Source organism: Micropterus dolomieu, linkage group LG13 (genome assembly GCF_021292245.1).
Source record: "Micropterus dolomieu isolate WLL.071019.BEF.003 ecotype Adirondacks linkage group LG13, ASM2129224v1, whole genome shotgun sequence".
NCBI classification, from domain to species: Eukaryota; Metazoa; Chordata; class Actinopteri; order Centrarchiformes; family Centrarchidae; genus Micropterus; species Micropterus dolomieu.
In genome coordinates, this window is record NC_060162.1 from 14,383,083 (window position 1) to 14,407,044 (window position 23,962).

General features: G+C 40.2%; 2 protein-coding genes across 4 annotated transcripts in view; both read right to left on the reverse strand.

Moving 5' to 3' along the window:
• Nucleotides 1-11: 11 nt before the first annotated feature.
• On the reverse strand, nucleotides 12-18,894 carry rfx3 (regulatory factor X, 3 (influences HLA class II expression)). Of its 3 annotated transcripts, none has more exons than XM_046066195.1 (17): nucleotides 18,791-18,894; nucleotides 14,058-14,170; nucleotides 13,838-13,926; nucleotides 12,898-13,153; nucleotides 11,195-11,269; nucleotides 10,724-10,905; nucleotides 10,444-10,563; nucleotides 9,923-10,047; nucleotides 9,674-9,789; nucleotides 8,583-8,698; nucleotides 8,280-8,434; nucleotides 8,050-8,147; nucleotides 7,721-7,870; nucleotides 7,351-7,559; nucleotides 7,104-7,257; nucleotides 5,625-5,667; nucleotides 12-5,116 (listed from the first exon to the last, which is right to left on the reverse strand). In XM_046066195.1, the coding sequence occupies exons 2-17, from the start codon at nucleotides 14,163-14,165 to the stop codon at nucleotides 4,836-4,838; spliced, it is 2,277 nt and encodes a 758-aa protein (XP_045922151.1). In that variant the 5' UTR covers nucleotides 14,166-14,170; nucleotides 18,791-18,894; the 3' UTR covers nucleotides 12-4,835. The 3 variants fall into 3 exon arrangements, with proteins under 3 accessions (XP_045922151.1, XP_045922150.1, XP_045922149.1); XM_046066194.1 differs by having other exon boundaries at nucleotides 8,280-8,431; nucleotides 12,898-13,156; XM_046066193.1 differs by having other exon boundaries at nucleotides 12,898-13,156.
• A 4,776-nt stretch (nucleotides 18,895-23,670) lies between these two features.
• Nucleotides 23,671-23,962, reverse strand: part of glis3 (GLIS family zinc finger 3) — a 17,377-nt gene continuing 17,085 nt past the window's right edge. The window contains exon 11 of the mRNA XM_046066198.1: nucleotides 23,671-23,914. Within this exon, the coding sequence (XP_045922154.1) occupies nucleotides 23,793-23,914 (122 nt within the window). The 3' untranslated portion in view covers nucleotides 23,671-23,792. The remainder of the gene's footprint in view (nucleotides 23,915-23,962) is intronic.

Sequence of the window (23,962 nt, forward strand, 5' to 3'; positions counted from 1 at the left end):
AGGACACAGACTTTCAACAAGAAAACGTTTATTACTGCAAAGACAAGTCACAAATTTTAAGAAAACAACACTAAGAAGCTAGCCTGAGCTGAGATCTGAAATATTCAGAAAACCAAACTACATGTGTCTTTAATAGTTTCTATAGTCATCAATACGACACACTAAATGATAATGTCTTTATAAATATAAAAGTCCCCCAATTGTCCTTGTTTTTTATGTAAAATACACAATACAAATCACCCTACACGCATTGGTTTGCTTGCCAATTTGAGAAGAAATCTTAATGGCACACAAAAAGAAAGTCACATGAAATTTGTGTGTATATATTATATCAGATAGTATACATTATCCGAAAAGGAAATCACAAAAGCAACCAACATATCTGATAAAATGTTCACCAAAAGAACAAATCAAATAATTAGGACACAAATAAATATACCTTTTTCAGTTTTTGATATATACATATTTTTGTCTAGGGTGAATGAAAATAAAAACCTTCCCCAAATGCCACTGCCAAATGCTTGTGCTTGCATTAGAGCGTGCTACAGATGGCCACGACTCACTAGACTGTCAAATGGCACTTGAAAACATCCAAATACAAATCTCAAAACAGGTCACAGCATTCAGAAAATATCGTTCGACGAAAGAAATCACGATCATGAGAAAAGAAGTCCTAAGAGAGCATTTTACTTACAGTAACTCCCCTTGTTCGTTAACCAGTTCTATACAATAAAAAGCAGTCTGCAGATAATCTACCGTGTGTAAACTACCAAGTATGCGTGTGTGTGTGTCTGTGGTGTCACATCCAGTAAATAATAAATAGTCCAGTCTGAGGACAGGTCTTTACGCTTCCTCAGCCCCGGTGTCTTCTCAGTGGCAGCACCTGTGCAATGAAATGTCTGCTCTGATAGCCTCTATCTGTAGCCCACCAGAGACCCAATAGTTACCCAGGCCATCTGCTCTGGCCGGGGCGAAATTAAAGGCACTGGAGTCTGCTATGGGTCAGTGAAGCTGCCATTTTGTCCAGGTGAAGAGGCATCTCTTAGCTTTTGCTCCTATGACAAGTTTAGGAATAGCTTATGTCTTTTTATTTATTTTTTCATGTTTTCTGGTTGGAAACAGGCTCATTTGCAAACAACTGTTACAAAAACAATCTTACTTCTCCATTTAAAAGACACCAAGAAATAAAGTACAATTGTGTTGGCAGCATTAACATCATTCCAGTGTAGACCAGGCAGGCTTTGAGTTGCAGAAAGCTAAATCACTGTCTGGCACGTTAATGTAAAAAAATAAAAAGGGGAGGGGCAAAATTGACCAAAAAAAAAAAAAAAAAAAAGTTTCTAGCAGCACATGGTAGACGTGCAAGACCAGAAAGCACTTATGATCCTAAAGCACACAATAAAGATTTAAAGAAAACATTTTATAAGCCATATTCACGTCAGGCACAAAATAATACAAGTTTACATCTACAATGTTGTAGTTCATTTATATGACGAGGGAGCTGAGATTCATATTTTTTTAACAAAAATCATTCATTGAGAGAATGGCCAAAAAATGCCATTGGCAAGAAAAAGTGTCCTGCAAAACCTTCATTTCGGTACACACTACCCAGATTTACAACATAATTTAACATTTTAAAGTCACAAACAGAATGCCATCACTTTTTACAACTTCATTCTCAAAAATTCAGTGAGTGCTGGAGTCAGTTAAGTGAGCTCTTGGGAATGGGGTAGTTGATTTTCTGGGAAGTTATTATGCGAACCCAGATTTACGTGTGGCTCTGGAGAAAGTATAAGAGGTGATCTAGGGCTTAAGTTTTGCTATCCATTCATTTTTTTTAGATGAACATTTTCAATACTTTCTCCCCACTTGCCTTCAGCAGTTTAATACCAAGTTCATTATGCTCACCGACTGATGTAAACAAACAGCCTAAGGCGTTCAACTTCCAGCTGCTTAAAATTAATTGACATCTTCTTGCAGACTTTTCAAAAGCAACATAATAAGAAAGCCAGATTTGTGTGTGCTCAATTCCTAGATCTGGTAAGCCCGACATTTCAAGACAGCAGGATGAGGCTACAGCATGAGATATGTACCGTAGGTTTAATCAATGAGGAAGGTGTCTTTGGGGTTGCCATAATTTACTTTTCAGATTCCCCAAAGTGTCATAGAAATGATTTAACAAAACATCGGAGAGAGTCCGCTGACCCAGTAACCTAAATGATGTGCAGTATTTGCACTTTCCCACCCTCCTTTACTGCTAAGCATGTTTTCTACACAGGCACAACCACAAAAACAAGGCAAATATCCTGTGTACATCTAGTATCTAAAGGAAATCTTTGACTAGTAATAGAACATAACAGACTGATTACAGCAAACACAGTGCCAACCCATTTTTTCAAAAACCTTAAATCAGTGTACTTTACTTACAAAAGGAAAAAACAAAACAAATCAATAAACAAACAAATCAACAAAAAAAACCTCTGGTCCACCTGTACAGTAGGTTTGCTCTTTGCAGTGGTATACTTCATGATTCATTATCACTACCCATTATAATGTGTTACAATGGGTAGGCATCTAAACAATAACAAAATACAATAAATATCAATAAATAAACATTTCTGCAGGGAAATGGCACAGACCATTTCACAGAGCATGGAAAAAAACAATTACAATTTAGTTTAGTAACAAAATCTTCCTATTTAGAGGATTAATCTCAATATTCGCCACAACACAGAAGGCTATAAACAGTTCAAGTATAGATGTAGTCTAATGAATCAGAAGTTAGTCCCCATGCTGTTTCCATTTCACAGTCTATGAACTAATTACAGAGGAGCTACCAAAAGAAACAATCACACATAAACAATCAGATCAACCACATAAAAAGCAACAAATATATGTAGTGTATGATCATTATATATACTATACATATATATATATATATATATATATCTATATCTATATATCTATATATCTCTTTGAATATCACAAAATATCTACTTTTGGTCCACTGTACAAAGATGATCTTTAAACAGGGAACAAAGAATGAAAGCATTTTATGGGCTAAAAACTGAAGTGAAAATGTATCAGAGGTGAGAGAAAAGCAATGCAGTTTTTCTCTATCGCGTTGAGATTTGTGCAGTACAGTGGTGTGTGTGCAATAAGGTTTGGTGACTGTGCTGCACGCGTCAAAGGGCTGGCACCACTGGTTTGAGGTAGGGTGACTGATGGATGTGTTCCAACACATACACACACAAGCACGCAGACACACACACACACACACACACACACACACACACAGGCTTATATACACATGTACACATGCACATAAAAACACAGTGCAGACCTATGCATCCGTGTACACAAACACACACACTTCACCCGATAACAAAGGCTAATGCGAGAATAGGCCTTAGGAGGGCAGAGTGAGGGCAGGGGGCAAGGCTAAAGACCATGATTCAGATAAGTAATAGGCTTAGTAGAGCTGATCCAGAGAAAACAACAGGTGTGTCTGTGCCTGCATTCCTTGGTGTCAACACTGATGAGCCAGCCCAAATCCAGCCACGAGTCACCAGAAAGCCAAATCTGTGGCTGGGACAATGCAGAGGGGCTGTGGGCTCTCTACAGCACACAGTCAGGACTTCAAGGACAGCTGCATTTAAGGATAAGGCACTATGATAAAGCCGAGGTACATTAAATCCCTGACATTCCTTCTGCTCTGCAACATGGCACTGTGGGACAGGAAACAGCTCTTGGGTGGGCCCATATGGCTCACTCTCAGCTTCCTCTTGTTAAGTTTGTTTTTTGGTCCTTTGTGAATTTCATTAAAAGACAGGAACTGCAAAAAACAGGGGGGGGGGGGAAGTTGTCCAGTAAGTTATTTTCAAGATTACAGCTTGTTGTGTAAACCACACTACAGAGCATCTAAAATTAACAAAGGCAAGTGTTATGCACGGAGTGCATAGAAAAGCTAGCATTGAGGAAGTGGTTTTGTACAGCCGGTCTTCTCAATCTCATTTCTATATACACGAGTAGCAGCACAGATACTTCTTAATTTTTCCTTTTTCTGTGGCTAAAATCTGTAAGTGGTTATCAGTGGGTGGCTACCATATCATTTTTAGAACAGACCAGACAAAACTGCCCCATGATCCTTTTTCAAATGTCATACATACATAGAAAGTCATCCATTTGTTTTTTAGCTACATACAATACTCAAAATATTTTGTTCAGCCAAACGTTTTTCAGCAGGTGGAATGCATGTTGACAAAAATCATACTAAAATTAGGAGGGAATTAAAACAAAACAAAACAATGATAGCACCATGAGTTTTGGATAATACCAATTGAAAGTACAGCAAAACTATTTACAATAGGCAAAGGTCTTGAGTCTATCGATGACTTTGCTCCACTGGGACTAGTGACATGGATTTGAGCTCTGAGACATCAGTAGTTTGAAGGAGTTTAATTTTCCTTCAAGATAAAACCTGTCTTTATAGACAGACAGAGGCTTTAAGTCATACCTAGGCAGGAAACATTTAATGGGTCAAATTAGTCCTTCTCCTCCAGCTGCCGCATTGTGATAGAGCACAGACTTATGGGATGACAGCACATCCAGAATCTAAGCAGTCAGACACGGACAGCACATATTGGCCAGAGTATCATCATTTCAGCACTCCCCCACTGACCGGGCTAGATAGGGATTGGAGAGCTTGTCTACACAAGTGCAGACAGAGACAATACATGAAAAAGACGGAAACATCTAGACTTACAGCGAGAAAGATATGTGGCGAGTGAGATAGCAAAAATAGGCCTGACAAGGTTAGCCGTGCCCTCAGACCCTCAAACGGAGGCATAGGTGTTGCCTGTGGTGCTGCAGTGGCGGATGGTGGGAGTACCAGCAGAGGGGGTTAGGATGTGCTCAGTGTGGTCCTGCGGGGGCTGGGGCAGCGAGTGGAGGACACCTGGCTGGACGACACCCACCACAGGGTGGGACCCGTCCTCTAATGCCCCGACCTGGATAACCTGGATCACCTCATGCTCCGACTTCTCTCGTTTGGCAAGAGGTTCCCCAGACTCTTCCGTGTCCTCTTCTAAGTCACTGTCCATCCCACTTGTTTCATCTAGACAGGAGAAAACAACACATTTATAAAACACTGGTACAGACTCAAGAGCTCAAGGCAATTAGGAAATGGTTAATACTGAACACTGCTAAGAACTTTTTTTCTCTTCACAAGATGTTTGGTTTACTCGTTCACTGAGATTTAATTGAAAACATGCCTCCATGAGCCTCATGTTTGCTGCTGCAGGTGATCGTGTTTCAATTTGTCAATTAAAAAGTCTAACACAATAAAGGATATTTTTCCACAATTAAGGCTTCATCAATTATAGATCAACAAAAGAGTAAAACACACAAGTATGCAAATACATCAATATTAAAAGGCAAAGCATGCCAGTGTGTGCTATAACCATATTTTCTACTGCCCATCACTGACCTAAATGGCTAGTGAATTTAACTGACTGTAAAAACAAGTCTTTTGAAAACGTTAATTATTGCTCAAAAGTTACAGGATCTCTTTTCTAGAATACTTGAGTTCTTAGCTATTGCACTTCATACATTTTGCCACATACCTTTATCAAGGTTACTTAGGGACAGGGTGTTGAGGCTGTCGAACTGAAAACAGAGACAAACGTCATAATTAGAGGGGCCAATAATGATTCACATAGTTTTAATGTATTATTATACATACATTATGACTTTTTTTTGGTGATCCAAGTCTCATCTAAATTGTTTTCTCTCTTGTGTTTATGACCGAAGGACAGGTGAAAAAAAAGGTTGTGCCGGGATAATGTTTTTGTGTTAGCATGCTATACAGGGTTTCCCCTAGGATTTTTTTCAGTGGGGGGAGGTTGACCCCCCCCGAAACGACCAGTGTTGCGGAGCAGCCAAGTTACGGATACATGGTGTAGTCATCGACGCACTCATTTTTGCCTGTCACCTTCTCCGTTCCTCTTCGACATTTTTATTGCTAAAGTTACTGCCTCCTGATGGAGCTACAGTTACGCTACATATACATATTAGGCAATGAAACCATGAAATACATCAAATTTTTGGCCAGATTCTGTTGAATTCTTGCCAGATTCTGTGTTTTCTATTAAAATGTTTCTGAATTCTGTGTTACAATTTAAGCACAGTTTGTTATCAGAAAGTGTGTTAAATGTTAAAACAGGCTATTATAATACTATTTGATAGGGGACAATTCAGAATTAATACATTGTTGCAGTACATGTAATTGTGAATTGTCCCCTATAAAATAGGTTATTACTTGACTGCCTCCACATGGTATACGTGGGTCTGACGACGCTACTCTCACGTGGGCAGCACGCATCCTTGACCAAACATATGTTTTTAGTTATTTTAAGGGATAATCTGACTCCGTCCACACAGCCACAAAATCTACAACGAGCTGGGCTCGCGTACTGCATCTGCCAATGTGGTTTCACTTCAAGTTAGCTCTTGCTAGTGCGCTGTCTTCAATATGAAAGTGTGTGTCAGAGTGGAGGAGCTGCTAAGCCCCGCCCACACTAAAACACTGATGGGGAGGACAGAAGCAGCTCCGGTAAACACCAGAGCAACGTTGCATGGCTCAAGTTCAAATAAATTTAACTATTGAGGCGATAAGCAAGAAGCGAATTCCCTGTGTGGGTTTGTGTGTGTGAAAAGCGCTAGATCTCGCACGTCCGTTTTTTTTTTTAATATAGCCTAATTATTTATATTTCTGTCATTCCCCCCAAACAATGGTAAGGGAAACACTGCTATATAACATTATTGTCATGTCTAGCTTTTGGCTAAAAATGTATTTTAATCTGCACTAATCTTAAATGGTGCACTTCAGCCACTGATTACAAATACACCTGTTTCACAGATGAAAAAAAATTAAGGAACTTAGAAAGACTATCCTGGAAAGACATTTTTTCACCCATTCTTGCTTCTCAGGGCTTCCGTAGGTACTACATTGTAATTAGGTAAAAAATCTCTTCTGGGGTAACACTGTAGTGTATCACAGTGGCACTGTAAAATACTATAAAGATAAGATGCCACAGTTATACCTCCCCCATGACACCCATGGGTGTCTCTCCAGTAGCTTGGGCCACACGATGCTCCACTAGGTAAAACATGTACTCGTCATACAGCAGGCGAATCAGGTGGAAGGAACCAAAGCTGGCAGCACTGCGCAGAGTCAGGTCCCTGATCACCATAGAACTGCAGAGACATGAAAAAAATATTTTAAGTGTTTTGTCTATTCAAAACAACGCTGCACAGACGTGTCTCAGTATGGTTGTGTTTTTTGCAGACCTGTAGAAGGACCACTTGAGCAGAAACTGTCGCGCTGCCCTGGGGAAGCTGGGCCGGTGCTCGTAAGGCTTGAGCACCTGAGTGACCACATTGTCCAGCCAGGCCGCCCATTGCTCCAGAGAGCTTTGCTGCTGTAGTGTGGCCTTGAAGTCCTGCTCCAAGTGCTGAACCACTCCCTCCTCACACTGACACACCCATGATGCCTGCTCCTATACAGTAACATAAAGAACTGGGGGTTCACACTTGCACAGTGAAACTAAAAGTGAAAAAAATGTTTATATTCTTTTGGGGTGGATAACAGACAAGGGATACTGTAAAACATATAACTGAAGCTCCACTGCTGAATATCCAAACAAAGAGCTGTTCTGACCTGTACGTTGGCAAAGTCAACACGGTTGAGATCACTCAGCATCTGGTTGATCTGTGACGTGTTTTGCAACACAGCACGTGCCGCCTGAGCCAGGTGGTTCAGAGATGTGTATCTGCGCAGTGTTTGCGCAAAGGCACTAACAGCAGCAATCTGTAATAGGGGCCACACAAAAGCCCAGGTGTTACCTACCATAAGTACATCCCTTTCAAACTGGATAGTAAAAATATTACTCTCATGTATTAATCATATATTTTACAAACAGTAACGAGTTACTTTTATATGTAGCATTTTCACAGCAGGTAAAGTCTGTATGAATGCTGCAAGCGTACCTTGGTCTGGATCATTCTCTGTGGAATGGCATTCATGGCATTATTGAGCCAACCTTCCAGGCTTTTGGCAAAGTTGCGAATGGCTTGAGTCAAGGCACCTGAAAAACAAAAACACGAAGAAAAAAAAAAAAAAAAGACAGAAACAACAACAGTGAGTTAATGATTGTGTTATTATGAATATTACCATGCCAAACGTGTAAACATGAGAGGTGTCGATGACTGTGGCTCACTGGGAATGGGTCTCAGGACATCAGGAATGAGGATCTCCACGAGGGACTGGTACATTAGATGGTCACAGGTGCTCATCCATTTGAGTACAACCTCGTTTCTACACAGCACCAATAGCTGTGACCGGGGGAGCCGCACTTCAATCTCACTTATACTGCTGAGGAATGAACAAACCAGACTTAGAAGGATGGCTTTGAATTTTCAGATTATCCTAGAATAAGGTTAGATATGTATCTCTTTGTAGCTAATATTTGTCTTTAGCAAAACACTGAAAGACTTGATTTAAGGTATCAGCTTGACCGCACCTGTTTTCTGTTACAGTGGCACCCTCTACAGAGTCAGGGGGAGAATAACGCCAGAATGTCTGCCACAGCTTCTCAATTAGACTGAACTGGAGGTTGACAACCACATCCAGGATAGCCTGAAACAAAAGCACAGAACAAACAAAAACAGTGAATAGTTTTTACTGGAACTACTTCCTAAAAGAAGAAAAAGTCCCTTTGAAAACTGTTGACAGTGAGCTCTGTGGATTATCCAGAGGAACCAAGACTTTGTCAATTGTCAATGTCAGTTTTTCAGTGCTCTAAGGAGCACACATGAAATTTCACCTCGTATTGACATAGCAATAGAAATCTCATTCATGGGCATCCCAAATCCTCAGCATTTCAATCCCTAACTTATCTGCACGGCTAGACAGCAGTAAGGACATGTGAGGAAATATTTTTTATTGTTTTAAAAAAAAAGTAATTTGGATGAACTGACACTTAAATCATGACAACCTCTGTCTGTCAAACCAAAAGGCCATCACCTGTGGAGGACCTGATCCCTAGTTTTTCAGACATTAGGAGAGCTATGATTGAAAACTTCACAAAATGAAGAGAAAATTCTGTTCTAAAATGCCAGCAGCTGGCATTTGCGGATCTCTGTCGCTATGAGCACACATGACCTTTCCCAAAGTTTCCACACTCCAGCCAAACTTTAAACCTGTGTTCTTTTTCAAAATTTGTAAAATTTAACTCAGTATTTTCAGTCTTACCAGCCTTTTCTCATTGAAGAGAGCTTAAATAAGATTAAACTAGTAAATTGCTGTCATGATAAATACTTGATTAAGGCATATATACACAAGGGGGAAAAAAAAAAAAACACACAGTGAGTTAGTGGGTGGTGAAATGCAGCTAGTCCAGGAAGATCAATAGATGAATGTACAGTCTCAGTCTGTATAGTCATAATGATGATGTTGCATCAATGAACTCTACAATATTGAAGGGTCATACTTTGCTTTCTTTGAGCTCTGAATAGGGACCCGACCCCCGTTACCCCTGTGAAATATACTTAAGTGCCAAAGTGAGCTGTGGTGACTCTGCAGTGAAAACAAAAATAATGCACTTCATCTGACCTCACAGTGCTCTCTGTAAAGGGTCTGGAGAGCTTTCACATCCTCTGGGCTGATGTTCTCTGTATTGCTCTGTCCCAGGTCCAGGTCTACAAAGTCGGGGAGTGCCCTTGACGCATCTGTTGGGGTAATAAAAACACTAAATTCACCACTGTGGAATGATCTGATAAACAACATTCTGTATGTTTCACTGCATCTCACATGTTTTTGGATTTACAGACATCCAGATAAAAAAAAAGATAGGCAGCTGACCTAGGAACTGCTGGTGGTGTTGGCTCTGTGCGATGACTGTCTGCTCTGCTGCACCAGGTTGGGGCTGGCCTCCACCTGAGTAATTATCCCCAGAGCAGCCATCAAACTTCTGCACTGGCTTGAACCTGAAATCACATGGCTCACCTAAGTATGTATGAAAAGTGCGACTTATGTCACAGGAAGTACTGCACGTCTGTATGTAGAGCTGGACGATTAGCCGAAAAGTAATCTTTCAGAAATTCAGAGCCTCTAACCGACATAATTTTCCCATGTCAGTTATTTTGGCCTTTAATCCTGTTAATATTCTCCCCACTGTGTGTGTTCACTGCCCCGTCAGTCCTACAGTCCTACAGTGTAGGTCACAATGTGACTGTACATTTACTGCCAAAACCTTGTCAGTGAACTATGAGGGCAAAAAAACCAAACAACATACAAACAAAATAACAATTCATTAATCGTGATTTTGATTTTAGGTCATATCGTCCAGCCCTATCTGTATGCATGCCAAGCTGACTGCGTACCTCTGTTTCTGCTGCACAGGTTGCTGTCTGAGGGCCATATACTGCATGTCTTCTTGGAGTCTATTGAGTGGCGAGTCTGGTTTCACACGTATGCCATAGTAATGATATTTGGAGTTCCCTCTGCAAGGATATAAAGTACAAAAAGTGGACACACATTGACAGAGTCTCATTGTGACGTGTACAGAAAAGTTCACATGGATGGAAGAGGGGGACAGAAAGGAACTTTTTTTTTTCTTACTTAAGAAAGGGAAAAGAGAGAAAAAGGAACACATAAGCGAACCTTGTCCCAAGGCGCCTTGTACGGAGTCCCATGAAGATGGAGCGGATGAGTTTGCCAAAAGAGGCTGCATTTACAGGGTCCAGTTTCTGCTCCTGGCAGTGGCGCAGATAATGATTGTAGAGGGTGGATCGTGGTAGACTTACGCCCTCTGCTGTCTCGTAATTGTCCAACAGCCACTGGAGCTACAAAGGAATACATGCTTTTCACTCAGGAGATGCATAAAACGGTCCACTCAAACTATCTTGAAAGACCTCAGACTGGCATTACTATCTGTAATGTTGATGTTGCAGCTTCCCACCTCTGGAAAAGCATTTCTATAGCAGCCAGTGAATTTAAAGCAATAGTTACAATTGAAACAGGCAACTAAAACAGCAAGCACCACATCAAACTCAAATATATACAGAGTTGAGAGAGGGAGGCAAAACAGCAAGAGATCCAGTCTAGCAAAAGCATTTTTGAAAAGCAACTTACATGGCTGTTGAGCAGTGAGCTTCTTTGACTGGATAAACCCTCAGATTTTTGGAGCGTCTCAATCGCCATTTCAATCTGATAAACCATGAAGCACAGGACAACAAAATGTAAGAGGGGGAAATAAAAACAAAAGCAAGAAAAAATAAAGAGTTGATGTAGACACATTAGTGGCAACTAGCAAAAATAAAGAGAATCTAGAAAGGATCCCAAAGCAAGCACCACTAAACCCAAGCAGAGCAGGACTACCTGTCATTTAAAAAGGAAATCTTTGCCTAGTTGAGAAACAGGGACATAGGCTCAACAGGATCAAGTACATCAATCAGGGATAGCTGGCAGACACACAATCCTTCCAGATTCCACCAGCACATATCCACTTAAAACAACTCCCATGTGCAGAGAACACCAGACTCCATTACCAAAACAAAAGAATAGGGCAGTGTGCCAATATGATTTAGTAACACCTGCATGTCAGCCTCGAGAGTTATGCTGAAAAGCTGGTTCATGCTTCATGGAAAGAAGTCTAATTGGGTATTGGCATGTTTACAACAAAATCATACAGTAAGATAGGCTAAAAATGTGATGTGAAAGACATGGCATACAAGGTTCAAGGTCAAGGATCAAAGGACGTTTCTTTTTCTCTACGGCAAGTTAGCATTGTGTTTCTGTGTAATTTCATTGGTGGTGAATATTTGCAATGGTTGTCCCCTCAGCATCAGTTTTTACTTCTTTTGATCTATCTCAGATTCCTGAGATTACCTAGATGTTGTGATATCATACATGTGAAATAATTGAGTTGATAACTGGGGTTAAATACCAGTCATCGCTCAGCAGTAAATACTGTCCATTTTTACATCACTTAGGCTGGACAAGGTTGAGCTGGTATTTTGTTTAAGCAAAAGTTAAATTACCCTTTTTGAAATTTTGATTACATAAAAAAAAAATTGCAGCCATTTTGCCATGACTGACAGCCACATAATGTCAGTCAACACTCTCTGACCATCCTCCCCTCCTTAATACACCTGTCTCTCAGGTTTTAGCCCCTCCTTTCTTACACGCCAAAGAGGGGGAATAACAAACAGATGAAATCAGGGATGGAAACAAAGCCCTGCATTACTTGAACCTTAAATATTAAGGGTTACAATGTGAACATTGCTGGCAGTAGTTAGATCACTACAGAGACTCTGGCCCAGCCTACGCAGCGCACCACATACATCAGCAAAGGATCATTGCCAGAGGTAAAACACACCATACACAATCATGGAGGAGGGGCACACAAAAGCTGTTTCTCTATAATGTGACATAATGTGTGTACCACACACTGCAATTTAGAAAACGTGATACAAATATTGAGAATGGCATTCAAAATTGCAGATCAAACTAGTGCATAGATCAATAAGGTATGACAGAAACAGAACATCCGCGCTAATAGGGAGAGACTAGGCAAATAAATAGCTGTGTGGATCTGAACAGCGAAGAGTTAGAAGTTACTACAAAGTCACTACATACACTAATCTGATGGTCTATCAACAAAGTCAGGCAGGAAAAGGCAGCTGAGGGGCCCAATTTGTGGGTGTTATGCACATCATTATATATATATATATATATATATATATATATATATGGCTCTATTAATTTACTCTTGTAAAGCACTTTGTGACTTATTCTGTGAAAGGTGCTATATTAAATTAAATTTTTTTACTTACAGTAGCTGGGGAAGCTCGTGCGGTCTGAGTAGCAGGGTGGGGTCCAGTGTTGTCCATGATGTAAGCCCCAGGACTGCTGCTGATTACCTGACCCCCCGCCAGATTCATGCTCATTCCTCCATTGCCCCCTCCTCCATTGTTGGTCATGCCATGAGATGTCACCACAGTGGCCACTTGTGATGAGCTGCCCTGTGTGTCAAAGTAGCTCCCTCCACTGTTCTGGCTATACAGTTGCGGCTCTGAGTACGAGTAGGTTCTTCTGTTCAGAAGAGAGGTTAGCAGTTAGGCAATGATAGGCAAAACCATCTATATTATTAATTATTACTTGTAACTTAGCTGTTTCTTGGATAATTTTTTTGAGCCTATGTTTACAATTACAGAGTACAAGTGTTCATTATTGATAATGTTATCATTTTTAATGGTGACATTAAATATCTAAAAAATGTGTTTTTACATGTGATTTGGGTAACCAATATTATGTTGAGACAAGCCTGGTAGTCACCTCATGAGTCCAGCTATTTGGTATATGTGTGATTTTGTATTTCTAAGCCCCTTACATGAGTGTTTCTACCAGTCACACAGTATGTATGTACATGCACTGATGTGTGTGTATGTGTGTTTCACAGTAGGACCAACAGCTTGGGCTTGTTAGTGGTATGTAACCCCATTCCACAGACCCAGGGGAGCCTGGCATAGTGTCAGCACTTAAAAGACAGGCCTACTTCTGGTCATGTTCAGGTGACTGAGTACAATCAAACACACGACTGCACACCTCTTAATAAAAGAAAACAAATGCAAAAAACAAATGCACTCCCACCAACATCATGTGCTTGTGACATGAATGATGGTGTGAAGAGACTTAAGAGGAGGAAGAACAGACTGAAGAGACGGTGCTAATATTTGTGGAGTGGCGTAAGAGCTGGGTAACAGACTGACTCACATGTTGCCATTGGTGTAGACGCCACTGTTTTCCTCCACATACTGAACCTGTGCAGGGTAAACATGCTGAACCTGTTGAACAGTCTGGGCCTGGCAATACAAAGTGCAAATTAATTATTTAATTGACACAAGTCACATATTGCACTGAGAAATCCAGCATGCACACTTGTCCAGGAACACTCGGACACAAATACACCCACAGACAGACTGGCTGGCTGTACCTGTTGCTGGACAGGCACCTGCTGGTTGGAGCCGGTGGGCTGGACAGGCACGGTGGTCTGAAGAGGGACAGTGGAGGTGGAGTCAGCGCCTGCCTCAGGTGTCTGCATGGCGCCTAAACAAGACAGAGAAAACACAGTCTTACTATAGATAATGGTCACAATCACTGAAAACCAACAACACTCTCAAGCTACCGGTCAAACTGGCAAAGCAACTTTAAAACTCAATAACAACATTAGAATCTTAATGCATCACTGAGCTAACGCTCGTGTGGCATCAAAGATTGATAACTCACTTAAACAAAGTCAGCTTACTACTATGGGTTTGTATTCTTCTGGTTGTTGAAAAAAGACTTAATTTACAATAGGCAAAGGACCTCAGATACACAGCTTTTTCTTTACCATATGATTTTATAACAGCTGGTGAAATACTCAAATACTGAAATAAAATCTGTGCCACCAACCTCCAATAACTCAGCAAGTATAAACCTTATCCTTAACATGTGTCCAGAACATATTGCATTGAACAACAAAGAGACAAATCTATCAAATAACACAACAGAAGATTTGTATAGAGGAAACGTTTGGTTAAGTTAGGACATAAAATAGGCCTAAATGAGATACTAATCTAGGCATAATAGAAAACATGAGGCTTACTTTCACCACAGACCCTTGGCTGTTTTACCTAAATCAATGCTACTAAAGCTGCTCATGAGCAATTCTACCCAAGCACCTGTTTCTGCCTTGTGGTACTCAATGTACTGAGAGCCTCATGCATCAGTGACACATGGTCTTTTCTCAATGTTCACAGCCATAAAACAAGTTAATATTTAACAAACTCCAAATAGATGCTGCTTCCCGTTGCTCTGTCAGTTCCCATATTTACAGGTTTAGCGTTACTTGAGATTAGAAGTGCTGGATCAGTACTAAAAGATACTAAAAACAATTGGCAATTTAATCCAATCTTTACCACATAAACGTCATTACTACTAATAAAATAATGAAATTGCGCATCAGAGATTTAAGACTACATCTTCAGTACTTGCTACCTAAGGGTAAAATGAACTTTTTGAATAAGGATAAGAGTGTGAAGAGACACTGATGGTTAACCTGTGTTTGTGAGTTAATAATAGTATGGCTACCATCACCCATTCCTTCCAGGGAAAGGCCAACTCCTCCCCATCACAGTTTCCACGAACAAGCCTCTCTTGGTTAATTAAGCTGGGTCTCCTAACAGCTTTGAATCTCTCCAGAGACAACCTGCCCCTTCCCTTTACCTTCAATATCATACTGGCCTTTTTCTTGGGATGAAGGCTATCACTGTATTCGCGCGTGCGTGTGTGGTGACGAACCTAAAAGTTGGACTACAAAGCTGAGTCAGTACTTCCCGGTGCACTGAGAGTGTGAGGAACAGTAAAGCAGTAGGAAAAAGCTGCATTTTATTTTACTATACAGGGGCACTGAGATTCATTAATGTACAGCCTTATGCTTTCAGCATGACTATTTTCAACACCTTAGGGAGGGGGATATGCATATATACTATCACTGTCAGACATGTCAGCAGGCTGTTGCTAGACAGACTGGCTCGTGGAAAAATAAGCTATCCAGTTCAAATATTTATTCTGTGATTTCGACGAGAAACTGTAATGACCATAAATTCATAAGCAATGAAACCTGACTACACATATGATTAATATACTACGACACAGTGTGGAAGTGTGAAAGCCATTGGATGCAGGCGACCAAAGTGATAAAAGTGTCAAACTGTAGCCTTCAGCTTACTGTATCCCAATGCTAAATAAAGGACTTGTGAGGAGAGGAGAATGTAGACTTATATTTCACAGTGCAGTTTGAATGCTAAAGTACATGGCTCCAACTGAGCCCACCTAATCGAGGAAAAGAGCCCCTGCATCACAACACACTCGTGTTGCCTCACACCAACCCCCTCCCCACACACCCACACCCACACCCACACACACAATAATACACCTCCTGCCTCACCATTCAGGCACTCCCTTGTGGCCCACTTAAATGCTGTGCTCCACTGAGCAAGTGCAAGCCCCTACAAAGACACAGAGGAACAAAAGCCACCAAGGAGGGCAACATTTCGCCCTGCGTTTTCTCTCCTTAATTCCTCTTGCCAACATTACAAGCATATAGTAAAGAGTACACAGTTCACAGCCACAGCTACCAGAAAATACATAGAACCATAATTTGCTTCTCTAATGATCATGTGTGATAAAGGTGGAGTCTGAAGCACCAAGTTAAGAAATACAAGCTGGTGAGTGAAGTTGAAAAGTACACCATACACAAAATCTCTCCCTCTCACACACATACAGTACAAACCCAAGGTAAGACAGAGGCATGATCTGGTGCTAGTACAGCAGGAAAACAGGCGGAGGGAGATGTAACAGGGAGCTGAAGTGGGGGAGGTATGCAAAGTGCTGTGTTTGTTTAGGAGTTGGGTTTTCAGATTGTAAAGAAAACTGGGAGTGACTTACATTTGTAAGGACTGCTGATGTTGATTTGGATGTCAAAAACACAATGCATCAATATATGGGTTAGATGTGCCAAAAGCTATTGTTCAACATTTGATCTGATTTTAGGTCATGACAGGATGAGTGGAAATGGAAAAAGAAATGTCATATGAGCCAACATTTCTTAAAGCATCATGGCATATGTTACCAAGTCTAAATGTACTCTGTTCATCCCAATTGCCAGATGTTGGTTTACGACCTTTAGGTCTCCTCTTTCATCAACAATATACATTATTTCTGATGGACAAATAACAAACCAAACATTCTGTATTTTGCTAAGCCATGAAAATGGATGACTGAATAATTGAATTAATCAGCCCCACTTTAAGTGATTGGAAATGTAACAGGATCCAGGCAGCAGGTGGCATGGTACTATTTCTGAGCTACCGGACTACAGGTGAGTGGTAACATGATCTGATAACTAGCAGTTCCAAACATCCTATTTGTGTGTGTGTGTGTATTGGGATATGTATCTGTGCAGGACCTATTTTGGGTTGTATATGTCACAGTTTGCATACAAATTGTACCATTGGTATTTTGGTTTGCATTGCTCTAACTCTGTCAAGATGAGGGTCTAAGGATAGAGGGTGCCGTATGCTGTACAGATTGTAAAGCCCCCTGAGGCAAACTTGTGATATTGGGCTATAGAAATAAAATTTACTTGACAGGTTTTCTCATATAATAGACTTACCACATGACCAGTTACATACAGTATACATGGTTCACAAGTAACAACCACTTGAAAAGAAAACCAAATTCTAGGGATGATGATGGACAATCAAATTTAATCTACTGCTGATAATCTTTTCTGTGGTGGACACGTACAGATATATTAGGCCTAGATGGTCAGGAGTCCCACACTTACTATAGGTGCACCTGTCCTCCACTCACCTCACCACACTCATCTGTTTTCTCCCCTAACGGGAATCAGAGATCGCAGCTGCACAGGAGACCCAGTGGACCCAAGAATAATTGTGATGTAACATTAAGAAACCAAGTCTCTACTTGTCAGAACCACCCACAGGATTAAGGAATCCTAAAATGCAAGTTTGATTCTATGGGGAGGAAAGGAAATATAGCAAGCATATTTCACTGAAATAGATGTGACTGAATGTTTTATGCAATTTAAGTGGGCCTAAAATCAATCAGGCAAAATGTTAGGATGTTCACTCACGACTAAGCATCTTTGCCTTGTAGTGTCATGCTGGATTGAATACACTCCCTCTCCTCCCCTTTCTTGCGCACACAGGGAAATTCACGTACACATATAACAAACATAAAAAATGTAATATTTTAACCGTTAGTCAATAACTCTGGAGTATATTTGAATTGCAGAAGGGGTGGGTAAATATTGGCGTTAACGTTACCAGCCCAATTACAGAACGTGCAATGCAAGAAAACAAAATAATTTCTGATAAAAATGGGAAGTAACGTTAAGCTATTTATTGTTAATAGGACAGGTGTTTTTCCCCCTCAAAGCTTGATCACTGCAAGCCTTGTGTTATTACATAGCTTCTCATAGCCATCTTATGCCACAAAGAGGGCAGATGGAAAGCTAGCGAAGCTATCTTGCTCCCTAAGACAAAAGGGAAAGTAATCGCTTAGCTATTGTCAATAGCAGTTAGTGTATGAAAATCTCACAGCACTTTCCATTGCTGATCGACGTTGTTGACTTTGAATGACCAATAAGATTTGAACGACCCGAAAGACAAACTTGCAATACCGTAGCCCTCAAAAAAGGGGGGATACCAACAGGCATTGTAAGAAGGCAACGCTGGCGTTAGCAACCTAGCAACAACAGACACCTGCTCCTGCTCCAGCTGACCAGCTAGCATCAGTGACTAGCCCAGACCCATGCTACCACTCAGCATGGTAAGTTTAAACAAACAAGTTACACGCAAATTAGCACGTTTAGGTCACTTTTAGCCACAAAGCACACTGTGAGAGTACACAGCTAGCTTCTGCTAGCGAGGAGGACCTCTCACAGCTGTGGGCATCTACAGGCAACGTTAGCAAGCAAGCTACCACGTCACAAAGAAACACCCTCGCTAGCAAACTACCCCAGCTATTCACCGAGCCTTCATTCAGCAGCAGACACAACATGAACCACAGCATTAACATCTCCTTTATAAAGCCATCCCTGGAAGCGAGGGACAGACCTAAATTCGGGCTGAAATATAATAAAATATGTGTTCAAACCTGAGCTGTGGACTGGTTGATGAGATGAGGATGGTGGAGGAGGTGGTAATGATGGAGCGAGAGGTTGTTGTTGGTGGGTTACAGTCGCCAGGACTACGGTGACTATGGCGCTGCCTCACTGGGCAACAGTTGCTATAAAACTCACCGGGAGCGCGCAGCCTCATAGTCAGGTGGGAGGAGATTACAGCGCAATGAACGCAGTCTGCGCAAATAACATATGTATTTGAGTATATTGGAAATATGTTTCTAGGCTGGCTATTCAACCCAAGCACATGCGTTTGGAGTGATTTATGTGGAGAATCATAACCTTTCAATATGCCAGGAATGAATGAACATGTTATGGCATGTTGAAATAAAGTCAGAAATTTGTTTATTTTATGGTCAAGTGGTGGGGACAGATTTGGGGTGTGACGATACACTTCACGAGAACAAGAACTGAAGATATTTTAACACTATTTTGAATTTATTTTTTTACTTTCATTAATTTACTGCATTCTGGAGACATTTTCTGCACCACTGTATGGTGTAGGCCTAAATGTCTTTATTTATATAAAAGGAAATACAAAATTCAGATGGCAGGTGACAATTCCAAATATATAGGCTTTTTTGGACAATGTTTCTTCTACATTTAGATTGCATTGCATGTTTTCTTATTGTTCAAATAAACCTTTCTCAAAGCATTTTCATTGCTGTATTTCAATTCAATTCAGTTTTATTTATATTGCGCCAAATCACAACAACATTTATCTCATAGCACTTTTCATATAGAGCAGGTCTAGACCATACTCTGATATTGTAGAACCCAACAATTCCCACCAAGAGCAAGCACTAGGCAACAGAGGCAAGGAAAAACTTTCTTTGAAGAGGTCTGCCTGGCTCAGGATGGGCGGCCATCTGCCTCTACCGGTTGGGGGTGAGAGAGAGAGAAAGAGAGAGAGGAGGGGGGGAGCCATAAAGAGGGAGAGAGGGAGGGATATGTGGGGTGGGTGGGGGTAGGTGGGGGCAGCCTACACAATATACACACAGAGGTACAGAGAGTAAAGGTAATGTTGGTACAGACTGAATGAATAATGGTACAGATATTTATAGTAATGTAAATGATAATAACAATAATAACAATAATAACAATATGATTAGTAACACTAATTGTAGCAGAGGGTGTTGAGCAGGAACATGGGGTCAGCAGGTGACCCGGAACCACAGATCCAGAGCCAGAAACACCTGCAGAAAGTGATAGGAGGAGAGAGAGGAGGGATGAGAAAGCACAAGACTACAGGAAAGAGAAGAAGTGAAGTTAGTAACATGCATTAATGGGATGAAGTTGCATACAGAGGGAGAGAAAGAGGAGGAGAGAGGACCTCAGTGCATCATGGGAAGTCCCTCGGCAGTCTAGGCCTATAGCAGCATAACTAAAGGATGGTTCAGGACTTCACCTGAGCCAGCCCTAACTATAAGCTTTATCAAAGAGGAAAGTATTAAGCCTACTCTTAAATGTGGAGATGGTGTCTGCCTCCTGTTACTCTGAATGGCATCACCCTGTCCTCCAGCACCATTGCAAGGAATTTCAGAGTTATCTTTGATCAGACCTAATAATATTTTCAAATCAATCTGGGGGGCTCCAAACAGTTCCAAGTGAAGGGAAAAAAATTACATTAGTTATCAAAAGGAGATCTCATAGAATATCCTAAATGTGTGTGAGTTGGTTAAAGAGATGGTTCACAGATATCATAGTTTGGGGGAATTTTACTTTCCATGAGTCAGAAACAGTAAATGCCACAGGACAGACCTCTTTTTAGGTATTTGGTGTCTGAAGTTATGTTAAACAGCAATATCTTGGCTCAATTGTTGAGTGTCTGTGGCACCAAATAACATAATCATGATCCCTTAGACATCTAGGACTTAGCAAGTCTTCTTTTCCTTTACTGATGCCCCTAAGTTTTATAAACACCCAAGCCCGATCCAGGAACTTCATAATGTAGGCAATCATTTTGGTTTGAAGCAACACTACTTTATTTTCATACCGTCATAATTATGATTATGCCCATACACATGTTGTCTGTACAGTGGTGATTGTGCTTCTAAGATTATTTAATTTATATGTATAGATATATGCTTAAACTGTAAGATTCTATTTAGTTTTAGGTTTAGATATGGTTTAATACAGTGTTATTTGGACACAGTAGGTTACAGGCATCAAGTCTTGCCTCAGAGGGCAAAATCTGCACCTAAAGCTACTGTGTTAACCAATTAGTCTTTGTCTCAGCCTCAGCAACATCTGGGTGTTGCATTTTCATTTGTCTTTCTCCAGTATAATGAACAACTCAGTTTGCCACTGAGATGTGTTTCACTTGACATTCACTTTTTAAGTTCACAAAATCATGCAAAATTGAAAAAAACAGCATTTAGCATTGAACTACTCACACCTACTGGTATTTAAAGCATTGTTTTAACAGTTTGAAATACAGTTGGCCGTGATCCATTTGCGTTCATTAAGACATGCATGATAAAAAAAAAAATCTTTTCTCTTTTTTCCTCTCTCAGATTTGAGAGCTGAGCAGATTTCACACAATTTTGCCCATATGAAAAATTGGTGGTATTACATCAAATTAGCGCTGACTGATTGATTGCCTTGTTATACATCACATTGTTAGTGTGAATTTGTAACCGCAAGCAGATAATGCACAGTATTCACCATACCAGATAGCTTGATGGGCCAAGGGTGAATGCCATTCTATTGTGTTGTATTTATTAAACAACATATTGCATTTTTTTTTTTTACCAGTAGGTATTTTCCCCGTCCTACTTTCTTATTGGAAAGTTAACCCCTCCTAATGAATGCGTCTTTCTTCCCAAACAATTAAATATTGCCATTGTACAGAATACCTGACTATGTTAACAACTGCCTTAGGGCTTTTGAATTAAAATGAATTTCCTACTTTGATAGTCAACCTGGGTCTCATCATTGTGACATTTGGAACAAACAATATGTTGTTGTTGCAGTCAAAGCTGGACCTTCACAAGAAATTATTGTCAGTAATATTTGAGCCTTCAAAGCCTTCACCACTTAGATAGATATCTATCACGCATGGTAAGTTTTAACTTTATAAGTTAAAATATTTTACCATATAGCAGAAGTAGGGCTAAAAACATAAAGAACTTTTTAATTAGGAACAGTGACCAAACAAATCCAGCATTGTTAAGAGGCTTCTTACTGCATACAAAGCTTAACCAACCACCTGTGTCCACTGCGCAGCACTTTTTTGGTTAGCAGTAATAAACAGATGCTTTTTGGAAAAGCTGTTGTTGTTGCTAAGCAACTACTGAAACCCCCATCTAAAGCATGACACTCTTTTGCTAAAAGAATTATTTTCAAGTAATACAGTTTGTCCTTTCAATTTCAAACAATAAAAATACACTGCTGTGAAGACTGGTCCCTGCTGAACCTCTGGCTTATCATACTTTTCAATGGTTGCTAATTATTTCTGTAATTTACATTAGCTTATCACCTTTTGAATTAGTATTTATACATTAGTATTTTAATTATTTGTATTGCTGCCACAAAGTAGCTACTCTCTTGTGCATATGAACTTTGTCTTGTTTTGTTCAATGCAAATAGAGATACAGATTCTGACTCAGAAAATGTGATTTATAATGTGCAAAGTAAAGCTGCTGCCTTATCAACAAAAACATTTATAGAAATCCACACGGACTCTCCAAACACAAACTATTTGTTGCATTATTTTTGACAGCTGTAAAGATAGAATGTCATTGGCCTTGCTCTTGAGCGGTAGAACAACAGACTATTTAAAAAGTCATGAATTAACCCTTCCAGCCTTCCTTACATTTTTTTTAGAATTTGTGAAATTGATAGCTGTTGAGTCTCATGGCTCTTTCACGTGTATATCTTTTGTGTTCTTCATGATCTGTGTGGTGAGCTTTTAACAATAAAATTAGCCATGAACGGATCCACAAGAGAGTTTGGTGAATTTTAGTGAGAGACACAGGGTTTGACAAATGACAAACAAGAGCACAAATGATTTACTTTCTTCCATTCCATTTTCAAAAGTAACATTTTCACAGCAGCATTTTTGTACATTTTAGCCCATTTACTACAAATCAGGTTTACTTTACATTGCTGCTGATCATTTTTCTCAGCTTTCTATCCCCATGGTAATTTTACTACACAACAACAAAAAAAAAAAATTGCAGACTTCAAATTTGCTTTTGTGTTATGGTTCCATGGTAAGTCAGCTGGCTCAGAATGGCTCTAGGAAAACAGGTTAAAAAATGTACAGCACTGTACAATGCTTTCAAAAAGGGTCAAGTGCAATGTGAAGTGTAAGTCATTTGCAGTAAATAAACTAAAACATTTAAAATCACTGGTATGGTCACCAATATGAATCTGCCTCATGATAGGCACAGGAGCACTTATATCAGATTACTATATTCCAAAAACATTTTATGTCTATGAACATTACAATGAAAGGGTAAGGCTGTCTTGTTACTATAGTTACAAAGCCGTGGTTCTAAGAAAAACCTTAATAAATTATCCATTGCATACTTTGCTTTGATTGCAGTGTTGAATATTGCGCACAATGTCACCAGAAACTACTTGAACTGCTTACTACATGTTATACACAAGCTGCGTAAAAACTGAGAAAGTAAACATTGAAATCTGTAGGCTCATTCATTAATACATTGATTGTGGAGGCAGAAGCCAGAACGTTCAGTCAAATAGTACATTTGTAGAGATTTGGCTGAAGAGAGAGAGAAAGAGAGAGCAAAACTGAGAATGTAAGAATTGATACATTCAATGTTATCTAACAAAGGGAGAAGCATTTTAGATTGTTTTATCATCAAATGTCCTTTTATTTGGCAAAATGAAACTGCTACCAGGTTGCATTGCCATCAAAGGTGTTCTTGCTATAATGACCATTCGACTTAAATGGAGCGGTGACGTAAAAAACAGCGCAAAGGAACAAAAGCCGCAATTGAGAAAATATCATTTCTCTGTGTAGATGCTGGAGACCTGGCTTGTGCATTGGTCCACCATGCTGAAGAAATCCCCTTCATGCAATTCTTGATTAGGAGTCATATTCTGTGCTTGGCTGTGGACATCATACCCTGCAGATGCACCCATGCCCCCCCCCCCCCCCCCCCCCACATACACAC

Coding starts and splice junctions, on each gene's coding strand:
- rfx3 (XM_046066193.1), bottom strand. CDS start 14,165: ATGCAGACACCTGAGGCAGGCGCTGACTCCACCTCCACTGTCCCTCTT. Junction 8,699..9,673: donor TTTACAGAGAGCACTGTGAG/GTCAGATGAAGT, acceptor CTTTTGTTTCAG/GCTATCCTGGATGTGGTTGT. Junction 7,258..7,350: donor CTCAAGTGGTCCTTCTACAG/GTCTGCAAAAAA, acceptor ATGTCTCTGCAG/TTCTATGGTGATCAGGGACC.